Source organism: Sceloporus occidentalis, unplaced genomic scaffold (genome assembly GCF_023333645.1).
Source record: "Sceloporus occidentalis isolate IW3139 unplaced genomic scaffold, rSceOcc1.0.p SCAF_2, whole genome shotgun sequence".
Classification (NCBI taxonomy): domain Eukaryota; kingdom Metazoa; phylum Chordata; class Lepidosauria; order Squamata; family Phrynosomatidae; genus Sceloporus; species Sceloporus occidentalis.
Window position 1 is genome coordinate 234,943,513 of NW_028316982.1, and position 25,397 is coordinate 234,968,909.

At 40.9% G+C, this 25,397-nt stretch overlaps 2 protein-coding genes across 2 annotated transcripts in view; both read left to right on the top strand.

The window, feature by feature from the left end:
* Positions 1 to 6,369, top strand: part of GRAMD1C (GRAM domain containing 1C) — a 42,843-nt gene extending 36,474 nt beyond the window's left edge. The window contains exons 12-15 of the mRNA XM_089508183.1: positions 1,196 to 1,253; positions 1,565 to 1,675; positions 3,462 to 3,567; positions 4,869 to 6,369. Coding sequence (XP_089364309.1) covers positions 1,196 to 1,253; positions 1,565 to 1,675; positions 3,462 to 3,567; positions 4,869 to 4,946 — 353 coding nt within the window. The 3' untranslated portion in view covers positions 4,947 to 6,369. The remainder of the gene's footprint in view (positions 1 to 1,195; positions 1,254 to 1,564; positions 1,676 to 3,461; positions 3,568 to 4,868) is intronic.
* Positions 6,370 to 13,367: 6,998 nt separating this feature from the next.
* Positions 13,368 to 21,788, top strand: ZDHHC23 (zDHHC palmitoyltransferase 23). Its single transcript, XM_089512475.1, has 5 exons — positions 13,368 to 13,450; positions 15,148 to 15,343; positions 15,903 to 16,613; positions 17,929 to 18,096; positions 19,733 to 21,788. The coding sequence occupies exons 2-5, from the start codon at positions 15,171 to 15,173 to the stop codon at positions 19,998 to 20,000; spliced, it is 1,320 nt and encodes a 439-aa protein (XP_089368601.1). The 5' UTR covers positions 13,368 to 13,450; positions 15,148 to 15,170; the 3' UTR covers positions 20,001 to 21,788.
* Positions 21,789 to 25,397: the final 3,609 nt, after the last annotated feature.

The following is a 25,397-nucleotide window of genomic DNA, read 5'->3' on the forward strand; positions in this document are numbered from 1 at the left end:
CCAAAACATGGGATAGTGTTCCATTTGAAAATACTCCATGTTGGTGCTTCCAGATTTCCTGGTTTTTCTTTGTGAAATCTTGATCAGAGCTGCAAATGGAATTTGTGGTCACATACCTCTCTTTTTTAAAATATACGATTTGCATTTAAGTTTCCATGGTGTCTAAACATGGTTCTTCCATATTCCTGTCTTTTCATTGATTGTGTGGTTGTGTAATATCAGAACTACAGAGTGTTAAGAGACACGAGAGACGTTTTTGGCATAAATTGCACAGGAACACTACTATGTCAGAAGCCCTTTTAGGAAAAGCTGCTTACTGGACATGTGCTGGAATTTTGAGCAAAGGGAATCAGGAAATGGGCTATGGAAGTACATGAGGATAGGGTAGACTTCATCTGTATGCAGCAGATACAATGACAAAGTCATACGATTAATGAAAGATTATGCTTATGCTAAAATTCTACACTGTACATTGTTGTGGTGAAAACCCGGTGTTCTTGCAGGATCTTTTAGTGCAAGAATAGCTGTCCAGTCCTTGTTATGAAAATAATACCCATATCATGCATCAAATTACAGTGGACCCTTGTTATAAACTGGGGTTTGGTTCCAAGATCCCCCGCGGATAACAAAATCTGTGAATGCTCAAGACCCATTAAATATAATGACATAGCAAAATGGTGTCCCTTATAAAAAAAATGGAAAATCAAGGTTTGATATTTGAAATTTATACTTTTTTTGAACTTTTTCAAACCGTGGATGCTTGAATCCATGTATAAAAATCTGTGTATAAGGGCCGACTGTAACATGTTAAAGGTATACACTTATTATAAGCTTGTACAGTGCGCCTGCACCATACACAGGCACACTTTACGTGGGTTCCAGCTTATGCGGAAGCCAAACGATGATAAAATGGCGCGCACTCCTACAGCTCACGCACTGCCCCCAGCTGCAAGCACGCGCCCCATTGTTTCCAATGGGGCCCAAGCATATGTGGATTTCTCCTTATTTGGGGGGAATCTGGAATGGATCCCCCGCATAAGGGGAGAGCCCACTGTAATAAGAGAGAATACCAAGAGCACTTACATCACTGAAAAGAAGGCAACTTTCCTTCAAGAAACGTGCACATCAAAGTGGGGTTAATCTGATTGAGGAAGGTGGACACTATAGAGTTACCATTTCCTCTCTTGCCAAACAGGACCAACAAGGGATGCTACAAATAAGACCATCACCATCATAGTGGTAATGAGCATCTTGTAAGTATCTGCTTAACACTTCTTCTATCATAATTTGTTCTTATGCCAGTATATACCTGGGGAAAACATAATTTACACTAGTGGTATTCAGGTTAGTGGAGGCTGATATTTCTTAGCCTTTGTAAAATAATATCATTGTTCATTATCATACAGCACTGAGTACTGTGAAAAATATTGAGGATGAAAGAGTTGAAATTATATTTAGAGAGAGGCCTATGATCCTTTAAATTACTGTAGCTTATAAATAGCAAGATGCTACAGGCAAGAAAAAGAACAATAGCTCTATACTTTGCTTTATTTTTTCTTTACAGTTTGCTCTTATTAGTTCTGCTGAATGTGACATTATTCCTTAAATTGTCAAAGATAGAATATGCAGCTCAGTCATTTTACCGTGTTCATGTTCAAGAAGAAGGATCAGCAAAGTGAGTAGTTCTTCTTTCTTTCCAACTAGAAACTGTAATGGCTCACCAGGCAAATATTTAATTTTGGGCCACTATGTTTTGAGGTTCTACATTTCCTTTCATTGTCTAGTATCCTGTTGGGGTATTATACTAACAACATTTCCCAAGATCTGGGAATAAAAATACAACCTGTTTTAGATGGGTTACTCCCCCTGAAAATGCAGGATCGCAGTTTGGGAGTACTCCTAGATTCAGCCCTGAGCCTGGAGGCTGAGGTTTTGTTGGTGACCAGGAGTGCATTTGTACAGTTAAAGTTCGTGTACCAACTGCATCTTTCCTGAAGAGGTCAGATCTGGCCATGGTAACGCATGTCATAGTTATATCCCATTTGGATTACTGTAATGTGCTACATGAGGCTGCCTTTGAAATGTGGTCAGAAACTTTAGTTGGTCCAAAGAACTGCAGCCAGATTGATAACTGGGGTTGGCTACAGAGAGCATACAACACCCTTGTTGCAACAGCTCCACCGCCTGCCAGTTTGTTTCCAGCCACAATTCAAAATGCAGGTGATAATTTATAAAGCTCTCTATGGATCCAGGCTATTTGAAAGACCGTTGACAATATTGCACGGGACTTGGAGAATGCGCCTGGAATGGAACAGAAGTGAGCGGGAAGGGAATGGAACGGGGAAAGGACACATATTACCGTACGGAAGAATGCCGCCGATGCTGCTGGAAGTCCCCAATCGGTTCCCCATTCATCCCACAGCAGCCAATTTTCAAGAACTGTTCAGAATCGTTCTTGAAAATTGGCTGCTGTGGAATGGATGGGGATGGATTGGGACTTCTGGTGGCATCGGCAGCCTTCTCCCGTGCAGTAATATGTGTCCTTTCCCCGTCCCCTTCCCACTCACTTCTGTTCTGCTCCGGGCACATTCTCCAAGGCCCGTGTGATAAACTCCTATATCTCTTTTTATGAGCCCATCAGAGCTCTAGGATGTTCTGGAGAGGTCCTTCTCTTTCTGTCCCTTCACTTTCTTAGGCTTGTTTGGTGGGAACAAAGGTGCCTGCTCCCAGTCTTTAGGACTCCCTTCCTATGGTGGCCAAGATAGCTCCCTCCTTGTTCTTCTATTGTCAGCAACTGAAAATATTTTTGTGCTATCAGTGTTTCAGAAACTGAATAGAATGGGCTTTTATTGATGTGCTGTGCTATTTATGGTTTGTATAATCTTTTAATTAATTTTAATATTTTAGCACTGTAGTGGTTTAATTGCTTTTAAAATATATTTTACATTTATATTTTTAATCTTAAGTTTTATATTATTTTAAATCTGTATTGTTTTCATCATCATCATCAGCGCATGTCTTAAACTTGGAAAATGAGGAATTTTCCTTCCAATGAGTCATCCTCTTGAATATTAAGTATCCTGGTAGTACTTCTAGATACAGGTTGCTTGCAAGTCTCTGAGGGCATAATTATTATGAGTGTTTAGGAGTCATGCCAGTTAGTGTTAATGTGGCTGATACAGAGCCAGTGTGGTGTAATGGTTTGGGTGTTGGACAAGGACACCAGAATTCAAATCCCCACTTGGCTATTGAAACCCACAAAGTGACCTTGGACAAGTCACACTTTCTCAGCCTCAAAGGAAGTCAAGGGTAAACCCCTCTGAACAAATTCAGCTAAAAAAATGATGGATTTGCCTTAGGTTGCCATATGAAGGCAATCAAAAACTACGACATGGGTGATATAAATTACAGAATAGAACCAGGTTTGAGAAACTGTAAAATGAATTTTATTTTCTTCCCAGTGTACCCCTTAATGTGGCTGCAAGGGAGAAAAGTCCTCATCACAAGACAGATCAAGTCCAGCATGTGAAAGGGGTGCTGAGGGATTCTATAGCATTGCTTGAACAGGTATGTGTTATTGTTATGTTCCATTTTTGGTCATTGTACATGGAAAGATATTCTGTGAGATTTTTAAAATTAGTTTAAACAGTCTTTTTTTTTTTTTTAAACATACACTGCAGTATTTTTATGCTTTGGCCATCTGTCTTCAGATCTCAACTAATGAGAGTAGGATGCAAAAACTGAGTAAGTCTGGAATCACACACTAGGGTAAAAAAGAATATGAATGTTCCAGTTTTTGGGAAACTTTGGCAACTGAGGTAGGTAAGATTTGCCTTACAGTACGATGCATTGAATACGCTGAATCCAGACAAAGTCATGTTGAGTAATCAATGGGACCAAAGCTGTGTATTTTTGTTGTTTTGAGCAGGTCTGCTCTAGTATGCCTAAATCTGAATCCAATATTCTGTGTGCATGTGCTCTAGTGAAAAGGAATGAAAGGTGATCCAGAGACAACTTTCCTGTTAAAAATTATCACTTGAGACATCATAGGAAATTATTGTGACAGTTGCCTGTAGGGGTACTGCCGCAACCACTCATTCTTTTGCTCAGTAAACAGGCACCATGTGCCCACCTACCTGTCTGGTGGACATAAACAGGGAAGAGGGAGCAGAATCTATGGGGTTGCAGTATGAGAGAATACTGCAGAGTCTTTTTTTAATTGGGTGTGTATGCTGTATTTTTATCTTTAATGTTATGTTTTAAATGGTTTTACACTTTTAAAAATTATTGATGTTTTAACACGATAACTTGTTTAATTGTGTTTAACATTTTCTTGTTACATTTTAGCTGTATCTTGTTTTAGCCCTCTTGTAAACTGTCTTGGATTGTGTTTCAACATTTTTTTATGTTTTAGCTGTATAGTCAGCCCTCTGTATCCATAGATTCAACCATCCATGGCTTGAAAATATTAATTAAAGTATCTATGTATCTATCCAAAAAGCAAACTGTGGTCATTTTCTTTAAGTAGCACTATTTCTGTGCCATTGTATTTAATGGGACTTGAGCATTCATGGATTTTGGAATCCATGGAGGGTCCTGGAACCAAACCCCGGTGGACACCAAGGGCCCACTATATCTTGTTTTAGCCTTGTTGTAAGCCACCTTGGGTCCCATGCTGTGAGCAAAGTGGGATATAAATAAAAACAATCAATCTGAAAACTTGCAAGAGTGCTCTGACAGAAGAGGGGCCCATGTTGATGGTCTCCTCAAACCTGGAGCTATCCTGGATTGTGGAACATTGAGATTTGAATTGCAATTCACTGCCTAAATCATGGGTAATTTCTCTCTCTCTCTCTCTCTCTCTGCAGTTGAAGAGTTCCCTTTATATGCTCCAAAGCAGCTTTGATCACCTAAACAAGACTAGAAGCAGGAAGCCTGAAAACTGATTTTCACCATACTAAGGGGAAAGAATACATTGGTGAAACTGCTAGACAATGAAACTGCTTATTTTTTTCACATTTTTTCTTCAGCAGCCATCTGAATATTTAATAAATGTCTCACATTTTTAAAAAATATATATTTCTATGTAATGGGTTCTTTTAGCCCATTAATCCTCCAGATCTTTTCGTGTGTATTTTTCTAAACTGAATTCTTGGTGTTAATAATTAAGAACACTGTGTCGTGTGGTGAATATATGTGAAAGAATCTTCTGAAATGTGATAAAAAATGTACATTCAGCTCAGACAAGTTTGGAGAAACATAACGGATGCAAAATAGATCGTCTTGTGAAGGTTGTCACACCAACAGGTTCTCCACTTAGCTTTCTCTATATTCATGCAACAGGTCTTCAGAAGTGAATATCTGCACAAATGTTTTAAGTATCTATTTATGTATCTCTTCTCTCTCTCTCTTCCTCTCTCTCTCTGCTTCACAGAGCACAGCAATCCTACCTCCTTCTATCCACTGTCATTTCAGTTCTCACAATTTCTCAGGGAATATCCATGCCTTTAGAAACCCATATTCAAAAACACCAACCCTTTAATATCTTTAAAAGGCAATGATTGTATTTGCCTAATTCGTATACAGAAGTTCAGAGAGACTTCTTTGTAGAAACACATTTAAGATTTTTTGCACTTCAAAGTCTACTCTTCTTTTGTTTTTTGGTTTGCTTATATTTTCTTATTTTTTTTAAACACAAATTAAGATAACTGTACTTGGTAAGTACGATTGGGAAGCTCCCCTTTTCTGCTATACACACTAAAAATGTTATCTAGACACTGAAAACCAGGCTTTCTAAAGTGTATTTTTAGAAAAATAGAACAGACTGAAATGAAAATGTTTCACAATTTTTTACAGAGTAGTTCTGGATATGCAGCGCATTTGTTAAATGGAAATAATGTCTGTGACTTCCATTTGGAAGTCCTTTGATCTAAAGTGCCTTTATCATTATTTGCACAGAAAACTGGCTTTAGCTGTTGGATTAAAACTGCTCAGGCCAGAGTTTAAAAAACAACAACCTAGAAAAGTACTGTTTATGGTACAGTACAAAAAAAAAAATACTTGTCATATGTGATGTGGGCAGAAATGTGCTGTAATTATTTTTAATGACAAGCTATTTCACTAGAATGTAAATGTCTACTAATAATCAGAGAAACTGATGTGAAGAACACCTAATCAAGTGAAGGATAAATTTTTAAGGCACTGTAATGTTTCTTAGAATTCTGATGTCCTTTTTGTTACCTAAATATCACACCAATGATTTTTTATAGAAAAAGCACAGAGCTAAACATTGTATGTATAATATTTGGGAAAGTAAACAGTTACAAATGTTCCTGTGAATAAATTCAAGAGATGTTCCAATAAAGGTGTCAGGAGACGATGTTGGCTGATTACAACTCAGTTCTTTTGACTTAACATTTTTAGAATCATAGACTTAGAAGAGACCTCAAGGGCCATCCAGGAACTCACTCAAAGCACCACCGACAGATGGCCATCGAGCTTCTGTTTAAAAACCTCCAAAGAAGGATACTCTGCCACAGTGCAGGACAGCATGTTCCACTGTCAAACAGCCCTTACCATCAGGAAATGTAGGTTTATAAAATCTTTTCCTGTAGTTTAGAATCATATAATCATAGAGTTGGAAGAGACCGCAAGGACCATCCAATCTAACCTCCTGCCATGCAGGAAATCTCAAAGCATCCCCAACAGATGGCCATCCAGCCTCTGTTTAAAAACCTCCAGAGAAGGAGACTCCACTACACTCCGAGGGAGTGTGTTCCACTGTCGAACAGCCCTTACTGTCAGGAAGTTCCTCCTAATGTTGAGGTGGAATCTCTTTTCCTGGAGCTTGCATCCATTGCTCCGGGTCCTAGTCTCTGGAGCAGCAGAAAACAAGTTAGTTCCCTCCTCAATATGACATCCCTTCAAGTATTCAAAAAGGGCTATCATACCACCTCTTAGCCTTCTCCAGGCTAAACACCCCCAGCTCCCTAAGTCTCTCCTCATAGGGCATGGTTTCCAACCCTTCACCATTTTAGTCGCCCTCCTTTGGACACGCTCCAGTTTCTCAACATCCTTTTTAAATTGTGGTGCCCAGAACTGGACACAGTATTCCAGGTGGGCCTGACAAGAACAGAATAGAGTGGCACTATTGCTTCCCTTGATCTAAACACTTCTATTAATGCAGCCTAAAATCACATTGGCCCTATTAGCTGCCACATCACACTGTTGACTCATGTTCAACTTGTTGTCTACTTGGACCCCCAGATCCCTTTCACATGTAGTCTCATTCAGCCAGGTGTCCCCCATCCTATATCTGTGCATTCCATTTCTCTGCCCTAAGTGCAGTACCTTACATTTGTCCATGTTGAAATTCATTTTGTTAGCTTTGGCTCAGCTTTCTAGTCTATTAAGGTCATTCTGAAGTTTGATCCTGTCCTCAGGGGTATTAGCTACTTCTCTAGTTTGGTGTCATCTGCAAATTTGATAAGTATACCCCCAATTCTGTCATCCAGGTCATTGATAAAGTTGTTGAATAGCACTGGGCCCAGGACAGAGCCCTGTGGGACCCCACTGGTCACTTCTCTCCAGGATGAAAAGGAGCCATTGTTGAGCACCCTTTGGGTTCGGCCGGTCAACCAGTTACAAATCCATGTAACAGTTACTTTGTCAAGCCCCCATTTCACTACTTTGTTTGCAAGAATGTCATGGGGAACCCTGTCAAAAGCCTTACTGAAATCAAGATATATTATATCCACAGCATTCCCTTCATCTAACAAGCTGGTAATTTATATATATATATATATATATATATATATATATATGAGAGAGAGATTAGATTTTCCTGGCAAGACTTCTTTCTCTGAAACCAATGTTGACTTTTTGTGATTATGTAATTGCTTTCTAGATGTTCACAGACTCTCTGTTTAATGATCTGCTCCAGAATCATTCCTGGTATAGATATCAGACTGACTGGATGATAATTGTTGGGATCCTCTTTTTTCTCCTTTTTGAAGATGGGGACAACGTTTGCCCTCCTCCAGTCTGCTGGGACTTCTCCTGTTCTCCAGGAGTTCTCAAAGATTATTGCCAATGGCTCCAATATTACATTTGCCAGTTCTTTTAATACCCTTGGATGTAGTTCATCTGGTCCTGGAGATTTATATTGTTTAGAACAACGAGATATTCCTGTACTATCTCTTTATTTATTCTGTACTGAAATTCCCCTATTCTGTCTTCTGCTCCATTATCCTCAGGTTGAGCACCCTTTTCCTTTTCTGAGAAGACTGAGGCAAAGAAGGTGTTGAGTAATTCTGCCTTTTCTCTGTCCTCTGTTAGCATTTTGCCATCTTTTCTACGCAGTGGCCCTACCATTTCCTTCTTCCTTTTGCTGCGGACATATCCAAAAAAGCCTTTTGTTGTTCTTAACATCTCTAGCAAGCCTGAGTTCATTCTGTGCTTTAGCTTTTCTGACTTTACCCCTACACGTGCTCGCTATTTATTTGAATTCCTCTTTGGTGATTTCCCCGTTTTCCCATTTCTTATACATTTTCTATTTAAAACTTAGCTCAGTTGAAAGTTCCTTAGTCATCCATTCTGGTTTTTTGAGACATTTCCCATTTTTCTTCCTCATTGGAACTGTTTGAAATTGTCTCTTCCGTATCTTCCTTTTCAGAAAGTCCCATCCTCTTGAACTCCCTTCTCTTTTATAATAATAATAATAATAATAATAATAATAATAATAATAATATCTTTATTTATATTTCCTGCCTCTCTGACCATTGGATCACCCCCAGTATTTCTATAAGTTTACTGAAATCCGCTCTCCTAAAATCCAGAATGTGTGTCTGACTATGCCTGGCTTCTCCTTTCCATTGTATAACAAACTCCAGGAGAACATGGTCACTTCCACCTAAGTATCCCACCACTTGCACTCCATTAACTAGGTCATCCCTCTTGGTTAGGATCAGATCCAAAATCCATTGCTTCTTGTCCTAACCACTAGAGCAGCAGAAAACAATCTTGCTTTTTCTTCCATGTGACATCCTTTCAAATATTTAAACATAGCTATCATGTCACCTCTTAACGTTCTCTTCTCCAGGCTAAACATACCTGGCTCCCTAACCTGCTCTTCATAAGGCATAGTTTCCAGAACTTTTTTGTAACTTGATAAACTGGGAGACAGTCAGACAATAGGAAGACTGCACTACAAGTGAATAGACTCAATCAAGGAAGCCACAGCTCTGAGTTTATAGGACTCAGGGTGCCTTGGAAATATCTTATTCATAAGGTTGCCATATGCCAAAGCCAACTTGATAGAAACTGACAGCAAGGGGTACCTGAACATTAACGTCTGGGGAGACAATGGAATAGTGTAAGGCGCTTTACAGACCGCCCAAAAGGGCGGTCTGCCGCCGCCCTTGTTTGCTGCGCAAAGGAGCCACAGCGGACAAACCGAGCAGCTCCTCTGCGCAGCAAAAAGAAGCCGCAAAAAGCGGCTTCTTGCGGCGCCATTTGTGACATTGCAAGGCGCCAATGGCGCCCTTGCGGCGTCACAAGAGCGCCGAGACGTGCGGACGCTAGGCGTCCGTCACATCAAAATGTCAGCACCCATCTGTATAGGGCACCGCCATTTTGACGCCCTTGTTACGTGCAAGGGGCAAGGCGCGTCAGGAAGCACTGCCCCTCGCGTGTAACAACGGCGCCCAATAGGGCCCGTCTGGAACACGCCTAAGATTGTGTCTGCATACAGAAATAATGCACTTTGATACCACTTTAACTGCCATGGCTCCATCCTATAGAATCCTGAGATTTGTGGTTTTGTGAGGCACCAGCGCTCTTTGATGGCATAGAAGGCTAAAGGCCTTGTAAAACTACAAATCCCTGTAGGCTAATTAGCGCTGCAGCACTTAGTCAAACTGCATTATTTCTACAGCTTAGATACACCTTACATCTAAAGTCCCAAAAACTCACAAGTGGGTGCTTCCATATGAGGCCTTTATTATGCAATTGTCCTTCGATTACGGTAAATTTGTCATTTCTGCTTTGCAGGTGCTTGAATCTGGGAAACAAAAAGATAAATCACATGTCTTATTTTAAAGTAGGAGATTGAGCAACCACTAGCCTTCACATTCTGTGTTTATAATTACACACAGAACTGTTCAACACATCTCTACCAACATCCAAACATTTGTGTTGCTAGTGCTGATGATATATATCTCTGATACTTCAACTCAACTCTTACCCTTGACAAATAATTGGCATAAGTGAGCACCATACACATAATCTCATTTTACAAAGCAGCAGTAAAAAACGGAACTGCAAGTAGCTCCTACTTCCTTTCACCTGTTTGTAATAAGAGACAGCCCTTCAGTATGGGTGAAATATAGAACCTTGTTGCCTGGCTCTGCACATACTAGCATTTGTGTTCAAGGATTTCTGGACTGGCAGACTGTGCACATTTTCTCACTTTAATAGGAACTTCATTTGCAAACTTAATTTATGAGTGACTGGCAGGAATCAAATTTTCTAAAATGTTCAAACATTTTGCCTGCACGCCTTTGTTGACATTCCATTTCACTCCATTTAAGAGCACTTTCTTTTCTTTGTCACCTTTGTATTTTCAAAATCTTGCAAAACCACTTCCTTATGCTTACTGACCACTTGATTTTATTCCAGATTTCAGTCCTCGCTCTTACTGTAGTGATTTTGCAAGCATTTCTTGCCAAGAAAAAGCCCATGATAGGTTTGCCTTAGGATCACCTAAGGGTTAGAAACGACTCAAAGTCATATAACAGCAACAAACTTTAGACATCAATATGTAGAGAGATCTTGCAGCACCTTTGAGACTAACTGAAACTTTAGACATATTGAGTAAACCAGCTTTTCTGAACTGCAGTTTCCATCAAGCCAAGCCAAGAAAGCCCATGGTAGCCCATATATTGCAAAGATGAGTTGATCCTGAACATGATCCTAACTAATAGGAGGAGCTGGTCAATGGAATCAAAGTAGTCGGTAATTTAGAGGGAAGTGAGCATGCAATGTTAGAATTCAAGATTGTGGGATGGGACAAAGAGTATACAGTCGCCCCTCTGATTACTCACGGAGGGGCAAGCTCCATTGGCTAAAATGCGTGTGGCCATTCAAGCCAATGCGGCTTGAATATATGCTAGTTTCCATTTTTGCAGGGAGGGGGGGTCCTGGTATGGATCCCCTGTGAAAACAGAGGGACAACTGTATAGTCAAACACAGATCTTGGATTTCAGGAAAGCTGGTTTTAACAAGTTCAGGAAAATACTGGAGGGAATCACATGGCTACATGCTAAAGAAGAAAAACAAAACAAAATACCAGGCAAAGATGGGAGTTCTTGAAGGAGTTCCAAAAGCACAGTCACAAAATCCCATCTGTTTGGGATACAGTGTCCCAAAAAGGATGTTGACAAATTGGAGGGTGTCCAAAGGAGAACGACAAAAATGGTGAAGGGCTGGAAGGAAACCATGCCTTTGGAAAGACTGAGCCTGGAAGTGTTTAGCCTGGAAAAGAAACAGTCAAGAGGTGATATGATAGTCCTGTTTAAGTATTCGAAGGGGTATCACATTGAAGATAGAACAAACTTCTTTTCTGCTGCTCCAGAGAATAGGACCAGGGACATAGCCAAGATTTTGGGGAGGGGGGGCAGACTAAGTGCCACCATTATAATGGGGCTTGGGTGCGGCGGTGCAGCAGCACACACCATTCATTTTATCTAACAGAAGGGGGGGTCCAGACCCCAAGAACCCCCCCCCCCGGCTACGTCCCTGATAGGACACCGAACAATGGAAAAGACATTCCACCTAGGGCTGCCATAATTGTCCACTTTTACCAGGGACAAAATGTAGGACAAATTCAAGACCAAACTGTAGGGCAACTGCAGGACAAAACTCAGCTCAAAATGTAGGACATTTAAGGTCCACCATTTTTCTTCAATGTCCAACATTTTGGGCTGAGTTTTGTCCTGCAGTTGTCCTACAGTTTGGTCTTGAATTTGTTCCACATTTTGTCCCTGGTAAAAGTGGACAATTATGGCAACCCTAATTCCACCTAAACATTAGGAGGAACTTCCTGAGAGTAAGGGCTGTTCGGCAGTGGAACACACTCCTTCCTCGGAGTGTAGTGGAGTGTCCCTCCTTGGAGGTCTTTAAGCAGAGGCTGGATGGCCATTTGTCACTGGGGATGCTTTGATTGGGAGTTCCTGCATGGCAGGGGTTGGACTGAATGGCCCTTGTGGTCTCTTCCTTCCAACTCTAGATTTTTGTGGGGATTTTGGGCTATGTGGCCATGTTCTAGAAAAGTTTATTCCTGCTGTATCTGTGGCTGGCAACTCTGATTCCATGGAAGAAGCAAAGTGTGAAATGTCTAAAAAAACACACCACAAAGTGGCTGCACAGCAAGCTCCAGGAGAAAGTGAAAAGAAGTGTGTAGCTTTCCCTTCTTTAATTGTTAACTGCCTCCACTCCAAGTCAATTGGAGTTCACCGCAATCCCATGAATCCTCCCCTCTGAATTCGCTTTAGCTATTTGCTTGATTTGTTATTTTAATGTATGATTGACATGATTTTATAGTATTTATTGTTTAATTGATGTTTTAGGGGAAGGTGGGATATTGGGACATGGGGTTGACAGAGAAGCGGGATATAAATTATTATTATCATCATTATTATTATAAACTATGGGTTGTGCATTCTTTACAAGAAGCTTCCTCCCAGTTCAGAGAGAGAAGAAAAGGGCTGAGACGAGACCCAATGTTCAGTGAGTGTTTTAGGGATCTGGTGTCTTGCTTATAAACCACTTTATTGTATGTCCTTTCTTTTTCTCTTGGAGGGTTATTTTGTATTATGTATATTATTTGTAACACCTGTGTCTGTGAACAGCAGAACCAACAGGTCTTTGTCCTTATAATAATTATAATAATATTATAGTGTGGGAAGTCACACTCTCTCAGCCTCTGGCCATGGCAACCCCCTCTGAGCAAATCTGGCCAAGAGGAAAGCCCCATCCCAGATTCTCCTCAGGGCTCGCCATATAAGCCATAAACTGCTCGAAGGCAAAAAATCTCCTGCACGCGACGCAATTCCACCCAGCAACAAAGTCTCGGCCGCAGGCGATTGGCCGGGGCTCCGTGACGTCAGAGGAGGCGAGGAAGAGGCCGGCGGGCCCAAGGAGCCGGAAGCGCCAGGTTTCTGAGAGGACAGTTAGGGGAGAACGGAGGGAGGAGGAGGGGCGTGGCTTGGCGGCGGACCAACCAATCGCCGCTGCCGTAGGAGGCGTGGCTTGGCAGCGGTGGCTGCCCTTGATTACTTTTTCCTCAGCTCCGCACTCGAGGAGTGAGAGCCGCCTCTGGAGGGTCGAAGGCGGCAGGCAGTAGAAAGAGAGGGAAGGAGGCTCCTGCCAGGTTTCCCTCTGGAGTTTGCAAGTATATTATTCTTATTATAATATTATGTTATCATTATATACATACATTTATATTATAATCATGATTATTATTATATATTATTATTACATGTATATATATATATATATATATATATATATAAAATCATCATTATATATATATACCCATTATATATATATATATATATATATATATACTATAATCATCATCATCATTATATATATATATATATATACATTATACATATATCTATTATAATCATCATCATTATTATATATTATCATTTATATATATATATATAGTACATTATACATATATATATTGTCATCAGTATTAGTATCAGCATTATATTTTATTTATATATTTTAATTCTTTAATTATCATAGAGTCATTATTTTAGTATTATCATCATCATTACTGCCTATTATTATTATTATTATTATTATTATTATTATTATTATTATGTTTTTCTTAATTCCACCCCCCCCCCCCCAAATGGGACTCAAAGTGGGTTACGCTCTAAAAGCACATTTGACACTTAGGTCCAAAACAGACTGCAGAAATAATCCAGTGTGAGACCGCTTTTACTGCCCTGGGTCAGTGTTAGTTTTGTGAGACGTTTAGCCTTCTCTGTCAGAGAGCTCTGGTGCCACAGCAAACTACAATTCCCAGGATTCCCTAGCACTGAGCCAGGGCAGTTAAAAGCAGTGTCAAACTTTACTGTTTCTGCAGCGTGTTTTGGACCTTAACTGAAAGAGAGATGTTGGCAGCATGAGCCTTTGTAGACTTAACTCTACATACTGATCTTACAGACTAACACAGCTATATCTTTGAAGACTAAAAGGACAGTGCAATCATAGAGAATCATAGAGTTTTGAGAGACCCCAAGGGTCATCCAGTCCAACCCCAAGAGGTCCTCCTTATTCCAGAACATTTTTAAACAAATCTGTTTTAATATTGCAGTAGTTTAAGTCCATTGTAATAAAGGTTTTTTTTGAATGTCCTACATTATCCCTTGCCTTGTCCTCCTTTGTGGTGAGGACATCTGGTCACCCTCTGTTTAAAAACCTCCAAAGGAGGAGACTCATGGCGATGAAAAGCAAATTGAAAACAATACAAATTAGTAAGAGTACAAAAAAAGTCAAAAGTATTAGTGCAGTATACAGAAAACAAACAAGTTATAAAATTAAAAATGCAAAAAGCACGGTAAGTATAAGATACAGCATTAAAAATAAACAATTTATGAAATTAAAAATGTAAAAACATTAAAAGTATCAGTGCAGCATTCAGAAAACAAACAATTTTGTAAAATTAAAAACACAAAGGGATAGCCATGTTGGCCATATAGCAAAGTACTACATGAACAGCCTCTATTCACAAAAGAGTGATAACTTTATTGGATTACGGCTCTGGAGACCAGGGTTTTATTCCCAGCTCGGCCATAAAACCCACTGGGTGACCTTGGGCGAGTCACATTCTCTCAGCCTCAAAGGAAGGCAATGGCAAACCTCCTCTGAACAATTCTTGCCAATAAAACCCCATAATAGGTTTGCCTTAGGGTCGCTGTAAGTTGTAAATGACTTGAAGGGATACAACAGCAACAATAATATGGCTAATACAGCTACTTCTGAATATGTTTTTTAAGGGTTGGGGGCTTTCTGTAATCTTTCCCCTGTGCAAGCTCCATAATTGCAAGCTTCTTCATTGATGCAATGCAGGAAGAAAAGGCAAGGGGCGGGTCATGGCGGCCAGCGGACAAGGAAATATGAGGCAACCTGGCAAAAAGAAGCCGCCCCGAGGTCCTGAGATAGAGGACACCTTGTGCTGCTGCGAGTATTTGGATCGGAAGGGTGAGAGGAGCCACCTGGCGGCATGTCTCTGCGAGTGCGAAGATCTCGATGAGTGCTGCGATAGGTGAGGCTGTCTCTGTAACTTTCCCTCATCTCACTTACCACAAAACACAAAAAGCACCACAAGCCTCAGAAGTCACAAACAAATATCCACAGGCAGGATATGAAAGTTGCCCGAGGAAGAGTTCTGGAGAATTTGGAAGCTTGTGGGGCAACTGGAATTAGAGGAAGCCTGAATTAAAGCATTGCCCACCTGTGAAATTTGATTTCCTGTCAGTGGTACTTTTGGGGATTATGCCATGTTATTAGATATGAGAGAGAGAGAGAGAGAGAGAGAGAGCTTTAACCTTCTTATGGTTCTTAAAAAATGTAGTTTCCCATCTGGCTTCAGAGGGAGTGAGGGGAGCTGTGATAATCTTTTGCAACAGAAAGAACAGTGGTGTGGCACTTTAAAGCCAAATATGATAGATTATGGCATAAAAGTGTACAAGTGTGTTGGTTCTCAACCTTTCATATCTGACATTGCACCAACCACTATGAAACAGTCCTAGAAGCCAGAACAAATGTATCTTTTTGGTCTCTTCAGTCTAACGTAAGCAGAAATCTGTGCTTTTCCCTAACAGGTGGCTGACTTGCAGATCTTTGCCCCCGGGAATGTTAGAGCGAATTGCAGACACCTTCACGGACCGCTTTCGCCTCCCTTGGCTTAGGGGGGCTGTAAAGATCGATATCAGCCTCTTCCCACCAATCATCCTGCTGCCTATTTTCCTTCACATAGCAGCCTTGCACTTCCTCTTGGCTCTTGTCATCCTGATATCACTTCCTGTCTTGGTGCTGTGGTATTACTACCTTACGCACAGGAAGAAGGGCCATACTCTTTTTTTCTTAAGTCTGGGGCTCTTCTCCTTAGGCTACATGTACTATGTGTTCCTCCAAGAAGTGGTTCCCCAAGGCCATGTGGAGCACAGTCAGGTGATTCTGCTCACCTGTGGCTTAATCCTCATGCTTGTGGCTCTGTCTCGAGCCAAGAGAGATCCGGGCTACCTTCACTGCCACATGAGCAGTGACAAAGCACTTTGCCAAGGCAGCAACGGCAACAATAACAACATATTAACCCGGGATGGCCTCGGGGGTTCCAGTGGGCTTTACAGAGCAGCTGTATCTGGAGTTGCTGTGAACAGTAAAACTGAGGGCTATGCCAAAATGTTGGCAGCGGGGCCAGGTGGGGTCACAGAGGACTGGTGTACCAAGTGTCAGTTGTGTAGGCCAGCCCGAGCTGGGCACTGCCGGATTTGTGGCAGGTGCGTGAAGAGACTGGATCACCACTGTGTCTGGTATGTCCCTTGAAGTTTCAAATTGACTTTTGCATTTTCTCTGACATATGTCTTGCCAATGAGCTGTGGGTCTCCTTGAAAAGACTTTTCATTTTGTTGGGGTTCTGTCCATTTTTATTTTTAAAAAAGGAGGTGTGGGCCAGGCTGCAAGTTGAATGTTTGGATTCTCTTCAGTATTAGTTGGGGAAATTCTGTTTTGCTCTTCTAAAACCAGGATTTGGGGTATGACAATTGTGACCTCACCTCCAGATAGTCAATAATTAATTAGCAGTTGTAAACTTAGTGATCATTTAGTAGAGGGTTGGGGAGCCTGTGAGCCCCAGGGCCATGTTGTTGAACTAAACTGCCATCATCCCTCTCCATGGTTATGGTGACTTTAATTGATCAAAGTTGCTGTCCAAAAATATGTGAAAGAGCAACCCTGCTTTAATGGCTTCATTCAGAGAGGGAGGATAAAAAATTCTATAATCTTGTACTTCACTTTGCGCCTGCTTTATATAAGTTACTTCCAAAATCTGGGCTGTCAAAGAGGCTTGAGTTGGAACTTGTAAAGAAGAAGGGAGGAACAGCAGGGAAGAGCATTGGAGGAAAGGATAGTGGCTTCTAGACAGAGAGCTAAGCTAAACTTGAACAACTCGTTACCTGGCTCTCTTCAACGTTCTGAGTGTTTGCTGCTCTGTAAACATAAGAGATAGTCAGAATTAGTAGTCAAAAAGCTATTAAACAGTGGAAATGCTGAAATTCTGGATGCTTGGTACAGCTACTTAATTTTACACTTGGTATATGAAACCAGCTGGGCTGCAACTGCACACAGCCATGATCTCTATCTAGTTGATAAGGGTTATTGCAATTGCAATAATGCAGACATTGCCTGTCTGATAGCAGCTTTTCTTAGGCAGCATGGAATGTTCTGTCTCGGCTATGATTATGATTATACAAGCGTATCTTTGAAGCCTGATTTGTGTGAATTCTTTATTCGGTTATTTCAGAAATAATGACAAACCACACTTCCGTACTCCCAACCTCCTTTGAAGGAGGTACAAGCTATTACATTCCCCATTCCTCCTTCTTGTGTCTCCCATCCCCATGTAGAAGTATAATAGCAGTACCCTCCTTTCTTGTGAGGCAAGCCATAGTTGCCATTGTATGCAAAACAGCAAACTATGGGTTGTGATGTGCATTTTTTTACAAACCAGGATTAGAAGCTTCCCAGTTCAGAGAAGAAAAAGGATGAGACCAAGTGTTTTGGAATCTGGTGTCTTACTTACAAACGACTTTATTGTAATTTTTCTTTCTTTCTTTCTTTCTCTTGGAGGATTAACACCTGTGTTGGTGAACAGAACCACCAAGCCTTTGTCCTTGCTCTCTCTCTTTTTCTCATCACTTCAGTGTATGGGATTTCTTTGACCTTGGACACCATCTGTAGGGGAAAATCTACAATCAATGCACTGTTCTACTGTCCTGGTGTCTATGGAGACTACAGGTGCGATAAATGCTCGGCAAAGGATTGTAGAATTGTTGGTGCAGCCGTTTGCTAAAGAGGTTATCGTGTCTAGTTGTTCTTCCCTCTGCTGTCTTGTCCTGAGTTTTATGTTGGAATGTCTGCTGTCAAAATGGTGTTCATTGCAAGGCTTTTTGCTAATTTAATAGAACTCTGCTTAGGCAGACCACTGTGTACCTCTGACAGCCAAATGAGCATATGGGAACTGCATGATACAAAGGTAAAGCTCCCTTTTTATTTGTTTGCATGTGTTCTTGTAGATGGCCAGCTTTGTACTTCAGTCTAAAAAACCTTTTACTAATATGATGCCCTAAGAACTGCTTGGCGTTGCTCTCCTTTCAGTACTCAAATCCTAGTGGTTTCTGAATTACCGTCCTTCATTTCAATTTCTTTGTTTTCAACAACTCTCATTATCTTTTTTCCTCTCTTTTCAGTTTCACGTTTTTTTACAGTTCCCTGATAGGTTTGTGTCTCCATGTTGCTTTGCAGTTGATTTGTACATAAGCTTTTGCACTTCCCAGAGCTCCCTTGCAAAAAGCACATTTTGTTCTGCTTACCTGTTATATCCGTAGGGAATAGTATTTCAGTCATTTATTTCAAGTCATTTTTTTTCTGTCCTCCATGAAGAGATCAGAGTTGCATACACCCAAAACAGCATAAACAAGCACTGACAAGGAACAAAACCTACAGCAGTCAAAGTATCTATGGGGCTTCAGAAGCCTTTTAATTGTGTTCTTAAAGACAAATAATGAAGGAATTATGAATGCCCTATGGGAAGGTATTCCACCAAGAAGAGGCCACTAAAGAAATGACCCTGTTCCACACTGTGTCACCATATGAATTCCTGAAGAGTCACCCTGGCCCCGTCCTGTCTTTAAGATAAAAGAAAATGGATGCTCCATGATAAGAAATTACACCCATAGCATTTTGTGCTGTTGGAAATTACCAGGATAAAAATCTGTGCATATTCACTAAGCATGGGCAGAAACAATTCTTGCAGGACTTTCTGTGTAACTGAAATATGCCTGAACCGAACAGTTTATATGCTACTAATAGTAGGTTAACTTCTCTTTCAGTTTAATAACCACATGTATATATAGTCTCTTGGCAAAGTGCTTTATTACTGTAATTTATGGTGGTAAGAAACAAGATGGGGAAAAGCTAAGACTGCAGGTTGTTATAATGCACTGTCAGGAGAGAACTAGAAGAAAGGAACCCAAAGTTACTCCAATGCAGTTGTGAATTTTGTGATCACTTAGAGGGTTGGGGAGCCTGTGAGCCCCAGGGCCCTGTGGTTGAACTAAACTGCCATCATCCATCTCCATGGTTATGGTGGCTTTAATTGATCAAAGTTGGAGTCCAAAAATATATGAAAGATCAACCCTGCTTTAATGGCTTCATTCAAAGAGGGATGCAGTGTCAGTGGTAGTGGTGGATTGAAATGATGAGGGGGAAGGTACATCCCATCTCTGTAGGGTCAGGATCAGCTCTCCCCTGATCATATCATCAACCACTAGGAATTACTAATATGTGAATGTCTGTCTTTCTTGGGAATTTTACATTGATGCCACTGTACTGGAATTAATCTGTTTCCTTGCTTTTTGTTCTCCACTTCTAGTTCTGCCCTATCATTCACCTGTGTATGGTATTGTGCTATTGTAACGTCTGGCATGGGTTACATCCTTCTCATCCAACTCTTCAACATCAGCTACAATGTGACTGAGAGGGAAGCTCGTATTGCTTTGCAGGAGAATGTTGGACGGAGGCTTTTATGGGGCATGGTGGTGGACACAGGGCAATATAACCGGGGCTTCTTGCGCAATTGGATCCAGTTCTTGACTTTGGACTCAGCTGTTCTGCAGCACTCCAGTGAAGACATTGTATGATGTGATGTGGCCTGGCCATCTTACTGGGCTAACACATAGGTTATTCTCTTGAACATCTTTATCGTATCAAGGCATTAAGGGCAAATAGCTCTCATTTGCTGGAACCCGGGGAACTGAATGCAGCATCTTCTAAGCCATATTGTGGCTCTATATGCCATGTCCCATGTGTGAAGTTCTTCATTTGATATCTGTCACATGGTATCGTATGTGTACAAAGGAATCATCAAAGATCAAAAACCTGATACCTAAGGCTCTACTTTTCTGTGAAGGCTATTCGTATATTCAGCCATTGGATTGTTATCTGTTGTGCATGTATTTGTGGGTCAGAGAACAGATTTGTTAGTGCTTAGGACTGTATGTTGGAGTGATCAACTTTTTATTGTCAGGGCATCAACAAGTTACTGCAGGTTTTAGGGAGGAATATTCTCTTCAGTTCCAGTGCAACATCTTGAATCTTAATGTGGTGTTTCTCAAAACAAAGGGCTAATTGCCCTGTGAGGTTTCAAGAAAACTGAGCAGGAGGTTGCTGGATGGAGGCTTTTTGTAACCTACAGATCCAAGGGCATACTCCTCCCAGTTGTAGAGGCTTAGCATCACAATTACTCAAACTGATGTACTAACCAAAGGAGGTGCAGAGAAGTAGGGCAGAAGTTAAATCCTGGATATATTGCTAGAGTTTGGTGGTTTGGCAAACATGTCTAATTTCCAATTGTTTAACAATAAGCATTAACAAATTGGCTCAATCAAACCACAAACTACAGCTTGTTCGGGGTTGCTTGGCTGGTGTGGCTTTTGGGATGGAAGGACTCTGTTCAGTTGTGGTACTCAAAACAAATTCCTGGTTTCAGAATTTTTTTCTGGTGGACCTTGTAGTTCATGTTAAAATAGTTTAGATCCCACCAGCATAAACTCTGTTCATCACATATGCACACACTTCTACAGTAGTATAGAAGGATTTTATGTGTTCACCTGCAAAAAGATAACAGTTATTTGGTTGCTGTTGGTTGTGGAATTTAAGAGGTAGAGATAATATAGAAAAAGGTCTGAACTCAATTTAGAAAATATTGGCGGGATACAGATGGGCAGGGGAAGACGTCTTGGAGGTGTATTCTGCTGAATACGGAGCCTCTAGACCGCCCGCCCCGGGGGCGTGGCTCAGGTGATGGGGCTTCCACATGGGGGGTAGTGAAGACGCCTCACCTGGGGCCGTTTCTGACCCGCAGTTTCCAAACCGCCACCTCGGAGGACACTGCAAAGAGAGAGGCAGCTTCTGCACGGGCGGCCAAAAATGGGGCTTTTTTTTTCTTTTGCCGGCTGGCGGATGCGCAGCTGCGCAGCTGCGGCACTCAGCACCGGCGGCAGAAAGCATATGTGCACATTTAAAGCGCCCAAGCCCCTTTAAAACTTTTTCCCTCGCCCTGCCCAAGAACAATAGTGGTCTCCTGCCAGCTGGTGATCAGCTGGTGTTGGCATCCTTGTCCGCTTGCACGTTGCCAATGTCACCAGCATCATGGATGCCTCCTCTCCTTTGGTCCCCGCGCTCTTGCTGAATCTGCAATGCACAGCCACAGCTGTCGCCGCTGCCACCGCTGTCCCCCTGCCATCTCCCATCACCTCCCTTGTACATATGTAAATATTTAAAGTTTTAGGGTTTTTTATTGTTAGGTGAAAATGGCACAGGAATGTGTGTAGGGGTTCACTTTAAATTCCAAACTTTCCCCGATTCTAGCAGCGCATGCGTACATGTTGCTCTAGGGTTAGGGTTAGGGTTAGGGTTAGGGTTAGGGTTACGAGTCTTAAAATGCGCTGCAGCTGTGCTGCAGCTTCCACACCTGCATGGCAGCTGACGCTGCAATTAAAGCCTGACTACAAACTGCGCATGTTCCAGGACCCCGACTCATTATGTGACGCAGCAGACACGGAGCTTTTAAATGGGCAAGTTAAATTAGCAGCGTAACAATTCTGGCGTACCGGTGCAGCAGCTTACAGACGGAGCTGCACAGCTGCGCATCATACAGAAAAGAAGCGGGGAAAAGCAGCACCTTTTTAATGCCGCTTCTTCCTGCTTGGGGCGTGCGGGCGGCGTGTTCATGGCGGCATTCAGGTAAGGGCCGTCTGAAGGCTCTACCTTCATGACGTCATGAACACACCCCTTTTTGCCCGTCTGTATCCCGCCATTGTTTTAAAATACTGCTATGCTTGAATCAACTGTATCATGAGGAAGTTGCTTGGCATTTTTGAACTTTAGTATGCCATAGCAAATTCTGTGCTTTGTGGATGATGGTAGGGATGGTATTAAAAAGGGAACATTTATGCATATCCAATCCTATGCAAAATTACCAAACCCTTCAATATTGGTTAAAACTTTTCCCTACTTTAGAAGAATTGAGATACTTTGGTGGTTCAATTAAGTGCCTTTGAGATTTTTTTCTTTAGATAGTCTTTGTCTTAGATGGGGTATATGTCCTTCAGAGGTTGTAGGTTGGCGGCTCCCAGTAGCTATAACCATGATAGCCAATGGTGAGAAAAAAAGGTAGACTAACAACATCTGGAAAGCCACATAGTCCCATCTTTGTTTTTTAGCCATATCATAAAAATACTTGTGATGATCTGGAATGATTAGCAAGATATAAGTGTCATTTACAGTGAAATGAGCTGCAGGAAAGTGAAGTACATTATACTGAGAAGATTGTTCACCTAAGGGTTACAGGGAGTGTATTGTAGAAAATGGTTGCTTGTACTGCTGCATTTTTTACAAAAATCTAATGCAGAGATAGGAATGTCTTAATTTATTTTATTGTCTGGCAATAACCTGTTCCTTGAGAGTGGAGCATTATAGTTCCACATGTATATGTTGGTATGATACGGTATTAATACTTACATAAACAATAGAATCATTATTTTAAATGTGCTATTTGAAATATAAGGGTTACATTTACTCTGCAGCATGCAGCTAGAAATTTGGAGGGTGTAGGGATTTGAATTCACCAGTCTTTCAGTTCTTTGCATAGACTTTCTCCTTTTATTAATGTATGTACAGGTTTTCAAGTTGAAACAAAGTTGTTTCATCTTTATTCTCTACTAGCTGTAGTAACCAGCATTGTTTATGATATTATTAATGACAATTCTGTTTCAGTTCAGAATATTCTGATTAGTCTCACAATTGTCTGAAGCAGCAAAGAGGCAATAGATAACAGGAACTGTTAAACTTATTTTGTTCCCAAAGAGTTCATCTCCAAAGAGAACTATTGTCTCATGTTGGGCCTTAATTTTGCTTTGATACCTGCACAGGTTTTCAGGTTGAAACAAAGTTGTTTCATCTTTAGTTTCTACTAGTTGTAGAAACCAGCATATTTTATGATATTGTTAATTATCATTCTGGAGGATGTGTGCCTATCTCTTTGGGGGCTCAAATGTTCTTCTTATTGTGTTCTAGCAGTTTCCCTCAGTCTGCTGCCAAATACATTACTCTATATGAATGAAAAATAATTGGGGTATCTGCAAGATCCTCCTAAGTAAATTCTGTGTATACCACATAGGCTTCATGTTAAAAGTATGACCATTTCAGGCATCCCCCCTGCAGGAAAAAAGGGGTTGTAGATCTGTTCATGAACAAGAACTTAAGTTTTATTTATACCAAAAAAATTAAAACGCCATCAGAATCTTTCATGTTATATGGCATCATTCTATGAATGAGAAAAGAATCGGAGTGCCCTCCAAATAAATTTTGTATACACCACATAACCTACATTTTAATTAAATATTAAAACTTCTCTGTGCTCATTGAAATTAGAAAATGTTGAGCAGGGACAATTTAGGTTGTGGTTTGGGATAGGTTGCAAACATTAGAAAATCACATCTGGAATCTTGCGGAAATTTTCAGAATAGCTGGTGGAAGTGTGACAGAGCCTGTGTTCTACAGTGGCTTGAATGTTGGATGAAGATTCCAGGAGACTAGAGTTCAGATCCTCACTCCACCATGAAACCACTGGTTGACCTTGGGCAAGGCATACTCTTGGCCTTAGATGAAGGTGGTGGTATATTACCTCTGAATGTGTCTTGAAGGCACGTAATAAAAGGAAGTGTCATATTATGCTGTTAAGAACTTTAAAGAACCAAATACCATCTGGTTTGGGAAGCTTGATTGGCTTTGGTTAGTACTTGGATGGGAGACCACCAATGAATAACAGGCACTGTAGGCTATATTTCAAAGGAAGGAACTAGCAAAACCACCTCTTGCCTAAGAAAACTCCATGAAATTCATGAGGTGGCCATAAGTTGGCAGGTGACGTATGACACACATATACATGGTTAAAGCACAAGATGGCTATAATCTTATATGTCTGGCAGAACGTAGATCTATTCCAGCATTCTTTCTCTAGGCTTCCCTTCCACTGCTGCTAGTACTGAAAAGCATCTCTATGTCCAATTATGCTTGCTGGGGATGTGTGTGGGAATTCATTCAAAGTCAGGAAGGTGATTATGCTCTGGTTCCTTCTTCAGCTCCAACTGCTGGAGTTGTTTGAGGTATTGGATCTTCCTTCCACAACAACCTTAAAAGTATGTAACACTGCCATAACATGAGGTTATGCTGAGCACATGTTTCAGTTTATCTGAAGAAGCTAGCTAATTCTTGTTTACATTGAACTGTTTGTGACAAAAATGGGCACTGAAGATAAATACCGTATTATATCGCATGAAGGAATTTTACAGAGATTGTGGTATGTGATGTTTCAGAAACATTAATGTTCCTTACTAGATTTCTGTTTTGCTGCAGAGTGAATTACAGCGAAGGAAGAACCCATATTGCTTGGGTTGTCATTGCTGCATCAAAGTCAAACCCATGCAATATGAAATACTGTGAGCACAGTAGAAAGCAGTGTTTGGAATAAACCTGCTATCTTTTCCCAGTCATGCCTTTCTGCACTTCATTTTGTAGAAGTGTCAACTCTATTTGGATATCTATGTATTTACTTCATCTCTATAAGGCAAAAATGACTTCTTCCAATGGGCCAATGGTATTCAATGGTGCTTTTTTCCACAGAAGATTTCTTTAAGTGTCTTAATAATTTTCTGTTAAAGTGTCTTCTGTAGAACATGTAATAACTGCCTCACTGTCTAGTGTCTTAATTGTGTGTTCTATGCTTTGAAATGCTGATATGATTGTATTTTACCCCTGCAAGGGAGAATGGTGCAATTATTAGTGCTTTTTTCTATCATATTTTAAGTGATAGCTTTTCCCAGAAGCCTTTATTCAACTGCTATGCTCAGCTGTACAGTAAGAATGTATAAGGACATTGCCTTTTCAGGCATTCTGTGCCATTGATGTATAGACAACTGAAACATGGAAAAAGATAAGAAGAATGGCTATGAACTTTAATGTTTCCAGCTATAGAC